This window comes from Haemorhous mexicanus, chromosome 10 (assembly GCF_027477595.1).
Source record: "Haemorhous mexicanus isolate bHaeMex1 chromosome 10, bHaeMex1.pri, whole genome shotgun sequence".
Taxonomy (NCBI): domain Eukaryota; kingdom Metazoa; phylum Chordata; class Aves; order Passeriformes; family Fringillidae; genus Haemorhous; species Haemorhous mexicanus.
The window spans coordinates 15,466,431-15,479,345 of record NC_082350.1 but is presented as its reverse complement, the minus strand read 5'-3'; the positions used below and the strand labels follow the sequence as shown (position 1 = coordinate 15,479,345).

The window sequence follows — 12,915 nt, the reverse complement described above, 5'->3', positions numbered from 1 at the left end:
TTTATAGGGTCTGTTTGCTTTAGTGAGACTGTGCAATGGGGCTGCAGCACCATTCACACCCTAGAGGAAATGCACATGTCTGCCTGTCTCGTGGATCTGTCCTTCCTTTTGCTTGAGTCATGTAACATATAGCTCCCATTGTGGCCTTTGACTTGACTAGTACCCTAGAAGTCAGACAGACAAGAAGGCAGGCCAGGTAAAATATGAGTGCAGGTAGTAATTTTTTCACCAGGATTTAGCCTCACAGACTGTTTCCTTTCTGTTTTGTTTTCCAGGTTCCCGTAGGAAGCAGTAAACTGTGCTAGCCTTTGCTTTGATACTGACTCTTCTGTAGCAAACATTACTGGAATTGCCAGGCAACTTTCTCAACCCCTGACCTGATGGGAGGCCCACTCTCCACTCCCAGGATCATCTCTTTAAGTGTCGTCATATTAAGGAAAATTGTTTGTTTCAATTTCTTACTCATCTGTGATGACTTGAGCAGTGCAGTATAATCTAGCTGCCACTGAGCTGTGCCAATCAACCAGCTGGCTCAGCAGCTCCCTCACACATTCTTTTAAGGCTTTCTTTTTATTTTTAAGTTTGGCTGGAGCTCTGATGAATAGGACAAATTGAGATGCATGAACAATGGAGGAAAATTGAAGAAATTAGTTGGGTTATGGCAATGCAGCAAAACATCAGAAGTACAAGTCCTTTTTACATAAGGATAACTTAGCAAAGAGAGCTATAAGAGGAATTGGGTTTCTTCCTGTGTTGGATAGGACAGCTGAGCCAACCTGACAGTCATATGAGCTTGCAGGAAGGAGAAAGCCTTGTCAAACATATACCAGCAAAAGCCAAACCCTGAAACTGGGGAGGCAGAAATGGCCTATGAAACAGAATTTTTTAACTGCTGTATTTCTTTCTAGGGTTTCCAACAATCTGAATAGAGTGTGTTAGGCATTTAGCTCCAGGATATATGATAGAACAGTTAAAAGGAAAGACAATTCCAACTGAAGTTAGACCTTGTGTGCATGGCTTAGGATTTGCCAGGGAGTTCAAGAAGCTGTGAACTGTGATTTGGGAAGACTTATACAAACAGATCTACGTGTCTGAAGGGACCTCTGTAGTCACCTGCTTTGAGCTTCAGTGTTTTAGAAGCCAAGGAATTTCATTCAAGCTAAGTCAGATCTCTTGTAACTCTTACCTCAGTTGCTGATGCACTTGAGTAGAGTAACTTGTTTCTGAACTTGGATATGTCTTGTAAACATGGGGCTGATGGAGAGAGGGTCATGGGCACTGAGCATCAAATTCAAAATCTACAGTTACAGGCAACCTGAGTCAGACACAGAGTGCTGATCAGTCCACACGATGTCTGTGCTGACTGCTTTTCCTCTCCACTGCTCCATCCAGCTCCAGGATGGAGGAATAAAAAAATCAGGAATAAAAAAAATCATTGCTCTCTAGGGCACAGCAGGGTCTGCAGGTTTGCTGTCTGTATATATTTTCCCACGCAGTGATTCCGTTCTGGCTTGTTTTCCCTCCACTCTTTGAAAAGAATTTTTCTCTTGCACAAAAACATAGCCTTTTCCCCTGGCCTCCTCTCATTTAAATTCTTTAGTCTTTTTAATTTTTTTTTTTTGCCATTATTTTCAGGTGTATTTTTAATCTACAAAGCTGAACATCTGGACACTGTCTTGGAGTGTGTTCAGCCAGGGCAGGCTGGTTATTCATGGGCCAGCCCAGTTCATGGCTGAGAGCTTGGCTGCCTTGCCCCTGCAGCCCAGCCTTAGTGCCAGCACCTAGTCTGTCTCACCACTCTCTCTGTTGGCTCTGGCAGCTGCAGTTCTGCCTCTGGTTCTGCAGAGGAGGGGAGACACCTGTGTCTAGGGCAGGAAACAGGGACTTGTCCTCATCTGCCTGGGAAAAGGGGCCTTGGCAGCTCTCTGGAGCTTTGTGGGGAGGGAGCACCTCTAGGAAATAGGAAGAGAGCCTGGCTGTCTGCTATTCCTCTAGTGCACAACTCAAGCCCCAAGGCAGCTGTAAGGCTTTAACTTTGGCTGTTCTTGGTTAGGATAATTACTGGGCCAAATCACTGGGAAGACAAGGCAACTCATTTTTCACATAAGTTGCAGGAGCAGGTTTAATACCACATAACAAGGCCATGTCTTGCCTTGACCAATAACTCAAAGACTTCCATCTCCTACTCCCACTGGCCCACTGGCAGCAGTTCAGTACCTGTGAAGAACCACATAACCCCAATGGATCTCTGCTCCAAGGACACCCTAACCTTACAATGTAGGACTTGGTGTATGGGCAGAATCCTACTACCTGCATACCCTTGCTTCTAGACTGTGGCTTACCTGCCTGCATGGGCTCCTAAGTGACTTGCAAGGTCTTGCTTGCTGCTGTTTCTCAGGAAATATCCCAGTCAGTAGCTAGATTTTACTGTCCTTGCCTTGTTCCCACTTCTCATTCTGTCTCTGTCCATTCAGAAGTGTTCATGTTGTTTAAAAGGATTCAGAAAAAACCAACCCAGATGCTATTTTTTCTTTCTTATTTGATAACTTGGCCCTGTGTGGCAACCTACCAAGGTTTTATTTTGTAAGAATTTATTTTTGTATTTCATGTAACAGTCAAAATTTCTACTGCTGAAAATGCCATTTTTTTTTTCCTGTGGGCTTTTTCCTTCCATTGCCATCAGAGTAATTATTGTTGTGAAATGGATGCCTGGTGAGTTTGTAAGAATTAATACTTCCTACGAACACCCTAGTCCAGGCGCTGCTGCTTGTGCACTTGTGAAAACTGGATGGAGAAAAGTCCTGCCAAATCAGAAAGAGGCTGAGCTTTGTACTGGCTGTGCTTGTGGAAAACTGGTGATTCTCTGCAGAAGGCATGGGGAAATCACCAGCTAGGAATTCAGCCCTCCAAGGGCCTCTGTGTCTGGCTGTGATGGACTTTCTTGCACTGCAGTTGGCTGGTATAGCTTTTGTCTTAACCTAGTCAGAGAAGTCACGAAGACCCTGAAGATTCAAAGAACCTGTCAATTCAGGAGGGATGCTTGGGAGTATCCAAGTTGTTGGTGTCAATGGTAGTGAGTAGGAATATGAGGGAAAACTCTGGTAGATTTAGTTTGGAAGCTGGGTGGTCTGAAGAACACCTCAGTGCCTCCTCTGTGGAGCTGTAAGATCTCCTTAGTGGCCAGTCAAGCTCTCTGGCCAAGACACCAAGAGACAAGAGCCCAAGAGAAGGATCCCAGGAGCAGTTGCTGCTTTCTTGGATGCCTTTGAGGGGTGCAGAATGCTTTATGGGCTGTTTTGCTCTGTATCCTCCCTTAGTCCTCATCCTTTTTTCTTTCTGTCTACCTTTATTCATTTGCTGTTCCTTGTAAGTGTTTCTCCTGTTTTATTACTCCATAGTCCTTGTGAAAAGGGGGTTCCTAAGGCTTTGCTAGAAAAGGGAGAGAAATGCTGGGAATGGCAGCTGAGGAAAGCAGGTAGCAAATGGGATAAGAACAGAGCAGTTGTTCATCTTATGCATATTGGGGTTCTCATGCAGCCATGCAGGTTAGAGACCCCCTGAGGCAGAGGTTGCAACTGGACTTGCATCTTTAGTGACCACTTTGAAAAGGGATTCCATGGTCCCACTGAAGTCAACAAGAGCTAAGATTATGGATGAACAAAGAGCCACTTTCCTTGGGGCTCAGCAGCCACACTTCTGCTGAGAGCCAAGAAGATGCAGCTTGTGTAGGTGAGATGCAAAATCAGCACCTTGGACATGTGTTCCTGGAAAGAGGCACAATGAAACTGATCTTAAAAAAAAACCACTCAGCAATATTTCTTTCCTATGACAGAAAAATGTTTAAGTATCTTGGTTTTTTTACTTGTTTACTCTTGCCAAGTTTCAGTAGCTTTGCCTGTGGGTTTGCTCTAGATTTAGTAGCATGTTGGGGCCCTTGCTTGGGACCCCTGCCCAGGTTGGTTGGGTCCTGCATCCCTTTCTGACTCTGTGCATTAATAAGGCATCCAGCACCACATGGAAAATTCACCTCCTTGAAATCCTGGCACTTCCTGACCTTCCTGGTAGGCTCATCTCATCAGCAAGAGTTCTCACCACCTCCTCACCTCCGTCCAAAGCACAATGGTCTGCAGAAGAGAGGTCGGGTGACCTGGCGGGATCGTGCCTTACACGCAGGGATATTCGATGTCTTCAGCAGGCTGACCTGAGTCACCCTGCTATGAAACACTGTCTTAATGTGGACTGTACAGCTTCCTGCAGCAAGAAGCAGTTCTCGTCACAGGGATAGATCCAACAGGTTGGTTTCATCTTTTTTTAAAGAACTTCATGGGTTTGAACTTGGTGGGGTGAGGAAATACCAGCTGGTAAGGGATAGATGAATTCTCATCAGTGAATTTCTCCTCTTGGGGAAGAAGGATAGAAGTTACAGATGCTGCAGTCTGCTTCTCTCTCTATAAAAGGGATCTTGTATGTACAGTATTTTTATATCTCTGCATTCCCATCTATCAGGATTTGAATCAGGATTAATAACATTCTCTACTTATGGAAAAAAATGGGTTGTTATTTTTACAGTGCTAGACGTCAGTGCGTTTATTTTGTGCCAAATTACAGCCACTGTTACATTCTAGTGTTTTCGTTCAGTTTATTGCTGTTCATCAATGTGTATATTATATATTTTTATTATCAAGGTTTTTATTTTAATTCATGTTATCCTGTATGCAAACTAACTGTGGATTGCTAATTTATATATGTATAAAGGGGAGCACTTGGAGACAGTGTGAGGATTCCCCTACTTAGTTTACACTCTTGTAATTGAGCACAGCCAGTCCATGAAACTCACTGTTTCCTTCAGAGAGCAATCTCCTGGGTGTTTGTCCCCTGAGCAGATGGCTCCTGCTGTCCCTCCTGGCAGGACTGGCCCTGCAGGACTGTGTGGGATGCAATAGGAACTGGGGCACAGCTCCCAGCAGGTCCTCAGGGCTGCCCTGTGCCAGGCAGGAATGCCCAGCAGGGTGGTGGTGGCTGAGCTTTGGTCTTTATCTGTCTCCAGCCAGTGGACACTTGGTTTTGCCCCACTCTCCCAAGGTGTTCAGGGCTCAGTTTTGCAGTTGCTTTGGGAGGTGGCTATGGGACATATCCCTCGCATGGAGCACACCATGGGTAGCTTGTCTTCTTTTTGTTGCAGAGGACAGGCATAAACCTGCAGAGATCCCCATTTGCTGCACTCCAGCACATTTGTGGCTGTGCAGCATGGCTGGGGAGGTACTGGCTGTGCTGCACACAGGTGCCACTTGGACTGCCCTGCCCAGGACAGGTGGTGGGACATGGTTTCATGTTCAGGAGCTGTCCAAGCCTCAGTTTCTGGGCTGGAGATACTATCAACCACCTCCTCCCCATCAGTAGCACAGAGCAAGGCTAACCTGGGCAGTTCGGGCTCTTCAGGAGAGTCCCAGAGAGGACAGTGGCACACACAAATGAGTATTTTCTACTTCATGGGAAACAAGTTCCACTGTATCAGTGTTCACTCTAAGTAGACTCCATGGTCTGTCTCCAGCTGCATCTGTGCACTGCAATATAGTTAATTGCCTCAGATAAATAACTGCAGTTGTCTCATTTAGCTCTTCAGGGTAAACTTTCAGCCTGTTGAATCTAAATATTAGCCATGCAATGAGGTGGATTAGTCAGAAGGCTTAAATTCCTCAGAGCTGCAAGTGTATCCTGCATTGTAACAACTAATCCTTAAATATGAATTGCACACTGACAATAATCTGTCTATGCAAGCCTATTCTTGGTTTTATTTTGACTGTTCACTATAATTTTACCAGGTTTGGCATAGAACTTCTGAATGACATTTAACCAAAGTATCATGTCTGTGTGTGTGTGTATGCATGTTTTGCTTCATACTCCTGAATTGTCATAGAATGTAAAGGGAACATTGCCTTGCCCCATTTTGTTCAATAAATCGCTGTATTTTGTTATTCACCAATTCCTTCTGTCCCTCTGTGTGCTTTTCTGGAAACCTAAGTGGGTTACACAGAAGCAGGGGAAAATAAGACTTTGTTCCACCCTTTGTTCCTGAAACCTAGCTGCTTCTACCAACAATTATGTTCTTCCACTGTAATAGATGTAGCAAACAAATAAATTTGTATTTAATTTGATTATTTTGTTGACAGACAGATGGAAAAAAGGCTATGTAATATCTTGGAAAAGATCTGGACTGTTTCATTTCCTGAGACTGTGATACTGAAAAATAAAGCAGTATGATTATTTGCAAGGATAGGATGCTCTTTCTTATTTCATTAACATAACTTTTAAGTTTGCAAAAAGGCTGCTTGAAGATTCCCTCAAACAACACGTACCTACAGTGGTGGGACAGAATGTAAGAAGGAAGAATGGCACATGACCTGGGACTGACCGCTGTCTTCAAAGGCATCAGCTGAGGATGCAGCCACATGCAGCTCAAACATGAGCAGACCTGATCCCATTGTCATGTCACAAACTCAGTTTTTGACTGAGCATTCTGAAATAGAGAGGGGGTTACACAATATAAATTCTGTATCTTGCATCTGGACTGTAAACCTTTCTTAAATGCTTATTTACTCATTTCTCTCTGCTTGCCAAGATTAAGCATTGCACAGGGGAGCAGAGAGCCCTTTGGCACCCCAGTACAGGGTGCACCAGGCTTTCCTTCTATGGGCCAGGGCCTTGGGCTGCACAGGTGAGCGCTCTGACTCCAACAGAGTTCACTTTTGGGTTGGATTAGGGTCTGTGTCACACCACCGCCCCAGTGCTTCCCAGTGCCTCGATGTCATCCTTACCTTCCACCAACTGCATCTCAGAGTCCCTTGGGTATTATCAGTGAGTGGAGTCAGCACAACACACATGGCTCGCAGGGGAAGAGCCTGGTTGTAAAAACAGGGCTCTCGGGGGTGCCAAGAGCTCTGCCAACTTACAACCTATTGCAGCCTGTTGTCTGCAGTCACTGGGTCAGCCTGTTTACTCTGAAAGGCTTCTTTTATGCCAGCCTTGGCACTTGTTAAAGCACTAGGCTGTGGTGGGAGCAGGGCCAGCTGGAGCCCTTAGAAACATCTTCCACCTGGTGCAGTGATGTGCACATGGAACTGGGTGTGGGGACCATAAAAAGAACACTGAAGAGCCCCTGGGGACTTTTTTTCTGTACCAGAAAACTTTGGTTTCTGAGTTTTCAAGTTGCAACTTTGGTTTCTGAGTTTTCAACCTCCCAGGCTGTGGGTGTGCTGTGGTGGGTGGATCCAGCATGCCACGGGTGATGGATCAAGGCTTCCCATGTATCCTCCCTCTGTGAAAATAGTTAAGCCAGTGGAGACTGCTAGAAGTCAGCATTGCTGAGTGCCCAACAGCCTGACTGCCCCTTTGGCTGCTTCATACTGCCCTGCAGGAAGAGTTGCAGTGGCAGCTGCAGACTGCTGCCTGTGCGCATGTCCAGGTCCTCATCTCCCACCCAGCTCCATGCTGGTAGGGGTTCCCTACCTGGAACCCATGCTCCTTTTGTTCAGAAGGCAAATCACAGCTGCAGAGACCCAGGACATAAACCAGGTGAGGTATCTGAGGCACAAATGACTTGCTGTAGTACACATGGTAGGTATGTACCCTTCCCAGTTCATTTTCCAGAGACCTGGTGGGTTACAACGTGGGGGAGAACATCCTCTCTGCCAATGTGAAACCCTGCTTTATTCCTGAAACTGTTCCTTCTCAATTTCAGTATTGAGCAAAGCTAGTCCCCACAGTCTTTGCACTATCCTGCTAGCACACAAGTGATAGCTCCTGGCACCAGTCAGTTATCTCAGGTCTGAGGTACATGTGTCCATCACTCTGTTTTCTTCTTTTAGAAACAGGGATCCTTGAACAGTGCCCTGAGTTGATCCTGAATCACTCTGGCCAGAATTCCTGTCACAGTTAATGGCAAAAATTAGATTTACTAAATGAGACCTAGGATCAGGCTGCAAACCAAGTTTAAAACAAGCACAGAACTTGTGTCTGGCAGCTGGGTATTTGTTGAATGTCAGTGCTTCCCTGACCCCAGAGAGCCCCAGACAAGCACCCAAGCAGCTCTGCCAAAACCTGCTCCTGTTTCATGTTGTTGCTGGTGAGTGGCAGTTCTGAGTACTGACACCAGTTTTCACAGTCTCCTTTCCCCTGGCACTGCTTTTGCTTAGTAATAGCTCCCACCCTGCCCTTTCCCCCCAGGCAGATCCTAACTCCACCTCAGGACTCACCTCTGGCCATCTGAGGCCAGCCCAGGCCCTGCCAGCCCCTGGCTGCACTGAGGGCTCCAGGCCATGCTACACATGATTCCTATTGATGTGTCAGCAGCATCATGCCACGTCACAGGACCAGCTTTTCCTGGCTATTTTAGACTTGAATAATTTCTCATTTTACTGCAGACATGGTTGACATATGCAGGGTTTAACTGTGAGCCAGAGGAGCCTGTGTGTGTCTCGCTGGTGGGGTTTATACCCAGATGAGTAGAAGTGCACCAGCATGCCCTTCCCTGGGCTGAGCTTGGAGCTGGCACCGGTTGTGACCCAAGAGTGCTCTACAGTGCTGCCTTCCTCCCCTCTTCATCCTCCCCTGCTGCAGCCAATGTCCAGAGAGTGATGACACGGCCATGTACGTGCATGACAGCAGAGGGTGCTTGGGGACTGTGAGCTTTGTCCCAGCCAAACTGAAAAGAAGCTTTAACAGGTGCTGGTACAGCAGTAGGAGGTTTACTAAGGGGAGGTGGAGTCTGGGGAGAGGATGAGATGTACACAAGGTTTATTCCCACCACTGGCACTGGCCACCAGTTACCGGCCACGCAGCACATTATCCCAAAAGGTTCAGCTCAGCCTGCCAAGGGACACATAAACCCCACCTCACCTGTGTATTTTTATTTAATTGTTAATTGCTGACGACTGATGAAACACTGAAGACCAGCCTGAAGGTGCCTGTTAATGTCCAGGAACAACCCTCCCATCAGGCAGGTCTGGAGGAAGGGGCTCCTTGCAGTGCCCTCTCCTGCAAAGGCAAAGGGAAGCACCAAGAACAAGGGTTTCCAAGTGACTTTTCCAGGCTGCCAGCAAACCTAGACACACTGTCCTACTGGAAAAGTCCCCAGCCTCAGGCTGGGAGTCCTGTGCACAGACAGGAGTGTCACTGTTGCCACAGGGAACCTGGACAAGCCGGTGCAGAGCATCCCACAGGAGGAGAGGGATGCATTGCTGCCACACCTGAGGCAGAGAGGGCCCACAGCTGCTCCAGGGTGGTCCTGACTGCAGATCTGACAGCAGCTGTGTCCTGTTAACATCCCCAGGGGATTACAGGGACCAGGAGCAGCAGTGCAGGCTTCTGGGGTGGGCAGGTCTGTCTGCTAAAGAAAGCTGGAATGGCCTAACAGCAACAGAAACCCAGGTTCTGCAGGTACCTGCTCCACTGGGGAGCTAAGCCAGCTCTCCTGATGTCAGGAGTTAAACCAGCTGTGCACATTGATGCCAGCTTGTCTCATCCACAAGGATGCTGGAACAGCCAGCCAAAGGTGACCCTCCTGGCCCTGCTGTTTTCTTCTTTTAGCTGTGGAAGTACCAGAGCCCCTGCGGGCCCAGGCTGGTAGCAGTGGCTCCTGTTGGAAGCAGGTAAGCCAAGAAGGGGTGATTTTCTTTTCTGTGGGACACAGTGGTAGCTGGGCTTGGGAAGCTGTCTGCTTGAAGTCAGGATGTCCTTCTTGACAGGACCCCAGCTGTAATTTAGAAGTCACTTTGTGCTCAGCTGAAAACTTTTGTTTCTCTAAATATTCTCCTAATTTCATGCAGTTCAGCTGTGCTAATAGAGCACATGTTCCCAGGGAGAGAAGGAGAGAAGGTCCCCAGGACCAAGGGAAAATGCCACCATATGGACAGCCAAACCCTGTGACCCAGTCCAGCCCACCTGAATTTTGAAGAGAAAACACTCAAAATGAGCTACTAAACCTAAAAATCAGAGTGTTGGCAGTTCTTGCAGAAATAAAACAACAACACATTTAACTACATATGGTCACCATTTTGGTGGGCTACTGGACTGTTCATAAAAGCAGTACAAAGCCAGGCAAGAAGCTGGAGGCTTTATTCCTTAAATTGCATTCCTAGGTCCCACAGAGCCCAGACTGAAGTCAGTGCTGAACACCTCGAGGTGTGCAGAGCATTGCTCTGTGCAGGTTGGGAGTCAGTGCCAAAGTGGGAGCTGTGTGAGCAGAGCTCAGGGCTGCAGCACTCCAACCCAGCGTGGCAGCAAGGCAAACACTCAAATATTGTGTGGCAAAAAGCCCCACTCCACCAGAGCTCACACTGATACCTCTGCACTCCCAAACTCCCATGGAAATGCTTTGATACCTCCACCCCACACTTGCTGGGTGTATTAGCAACCTTTGCATTTCTCACATGAGTGAACTTTACTCAGTTTTAATGCCAGTCCAGTTTTTCCTGGTGAGATTTTTTTCCTCCCAAATATCCTTAACAAGGGATATTCATCAGTTTAATCCAGCTCTCCTTTGAGAAATAGAGAGCTAATTAAAAGCAAAGGCTTGAAAATTAACTTGAATTAATAAATATACAATTTACCAGTTTCTTTGGGGGAAAAAAAACAAGAGTCAGGAAGGTGGAAAAATGCTTTATTCTGCTTTTAAGTGATTATTTTTGCCCGGGATGCTCCAGCAGCATCCAGTTCTATCTCAGGGCTCTCTCTAGTGGCCAGAAAGGAAAGGCTGGGCAGGAGCTCAGCGGAGGTGGCACTGCACCTGCACCCGGGGACAGGCACCTGTGTGTGGATTTAGGGACAGGTACCTGAACCCCGGGACAGGCACCTGTGTGTGGATTTAGGGACAGGCACCTGCACCCAGGGACACGACCTGTGTGTGCTCCCGGGGGCTGTGATTTCGGGCGCTGACAGCCCCAGCACACGGGTGTGTGCTCCCCCAGAGGCTCCCCTCTCATGGATGTGCCTCCTAATGGGACCAGAGGGGCACAGGGAAATCCAGCCCACACTTCTGGGGTGTGCAGAGAGAGGAATAAACCCGGTCCTGTAAAGTCCTCAAGGTAAAAAAAAATTGCAAGGAGTTTGTGTTGGATGAAGGCATTTGAAACCCCCCAGAAGTGGAACATTGCTGGGCTGAGCATCCCTTGAGCAGCTGGATGGGGACAGTTGTTCCCTACAGGGCTGTGCCAGGCTGCTCACAGACAGAGCTCAGTTTGGGCTGCCACTCTGCCTTTCAACACCCTGCAGCTGGGAGCTGACAGCAGAGAGGGCTCCTCCTCTAGGCTGACCAGCAGTCTTTGGAGTCCTGTGTTCCTTTAAATTTGTTTTATATCTATCATTTGGCAGCATGGGTGGTGGTAGCCATTGGCACCTAAAGCATTGAGAGCTTGCAGGGTAGTATTTAGGCAATTTTCTTATTGCAGTATTGAACACCTTCTGTTTATTTCATTACAGAAACTGTGCAGGAAAATGTGGATTTTAGTATTGTTGAATACGTGGCAAAGCCAAACAACCAAAAACTTTTAAAAAGTTAGCAGAATGGAAGTAATAGGCCAGTACACAGTGTAATCCAGGGAAGATCAGGGGCAGTACTTTTCCCTGGGCTCCTGCCTTAGGCCCAGGGCAAGCTCAAAGTGTGATGAGCTGTGAGCAGAGGTGCCATGACCTCAGACTTGGGGTGGCAGCCACAGGAATGCTGCTCACTGCCACACATCAGCTACTAGGACATTATGGGGGAAAAAAAAAAAAAATTGACAAGTTTTAAAGCATTACATGAAGTCAAAAGTCACCAAAGAACAGGGAGTTCTGCTTGACAAATAACACAACCACTCACACCCAGCTCCAGCTGGCAGCCAGTCTCCACCAGTGACTCCTCCCTTTTATCACCAGCCCTTCCCAGCTTGCTCTCCTGGGAATAGGCTTTTTCACACTTGGAAAGACTCTTTCCCATCCTTCTGATGGATTTAAACTTTTCTCTCCTTCTGTTGTGAAGTGTTTTGGTTTATTCTTCAGAGGATTCAAAATTGACTCTTACATGCTAAAATTAATTCCCTAGCTTACCTTCCCCGTGTTTGTTGTAACTTTTGGTGTGAAATACTTCAGCCTGTGGTTCAAAGGCAGTAAAAGGTTTTCCTGGACTTGCAGTGCTTTCTGTTTTGAAGACTCTTATCATACTGTGGTGTGAATCCCAGAGAAACCTGTGGCTGCAGCTTTGAAGCTTGCAGTGACTTTTGGATGTGTGGCACCTCTGTAAGGCTGTACTGGGCCCCCATGTGCCAAGCACCCTGTCTGAGAACTTGGCCTGGCAGCGTCCCCGCCAAAGGGGACAGGAGTGGCTGTCCTGCAGTGCAGGAGGGTCTGGATGGGGTATGGGCTGCAACATGGCTGCTGTAATAACCTCCTAGTAAGTATTTTCAATGTCTTACTGAGCTTCCATAATCTGTGGAAGAGAGATATTCTGTAGCAAAACTACCACTTAGTGCTGTGAACGACAGCAAAAAGCACTGAAGGAAACCAGTTTCTTACTCACCCATTTCCTTTTTGCTGAGCATGAAGGCAGGAAAAGCATCACTGGAAAATTCCCTTCAAAATACCCATCCCACTGTGCTGGTGCTGTGCAAACCTGAACCAGAAAAACAATCCTTACCTCAAATTGCTTGAGGTGCACATGTAAGGGAGAGGAAATCTAGCTATAGAATAGCATCTTAATGACCCCAGATTTTTCTTCTGTTCTGATTTTGTTTTTTGTCTTTAATGGCTCTTCAGGAGCATGGCTGTATCTATGTCTTGTGGACTTAGGCACATCACTATTCCTGCGTCTAGTCCTTCTTTAGCTTTTTTTGTATGTCAGTTTTTATCCTGTACAGCTTAATTGGGTTCTGTGTTACTGAAAGC

The 12,915-nt window shown here is 47.0% G+C and overlaps 1 protein-coding gene across 2 annotated transcripts in view; it reads left to right on the top strand.

Annotated features, from left to right (window-relative positions):
- The window catches only part of CCDC50 (coiled-coil domain containing 50), a 43,063-nt gene extending 36,789 nt beyond the window's left edge, over positions 1–6,274 (top strand). For both annotated transcript variants that reach the window (XM_059855483.1, XM_059855484.1), the window contains one exon: positions 276–6,274. In XM_059855483.1, the coding sequence (XP_059711466.1) occupies positions 276–295 (20 nt within the window). In that variant the 3' untranslated portion in view covers positions 296–6,274. The remainder of the gene's footprint in view (positions 1–275) is intronic.
- Positions 6,275–12,915: the final 6,641 nt, after the last annotated feature.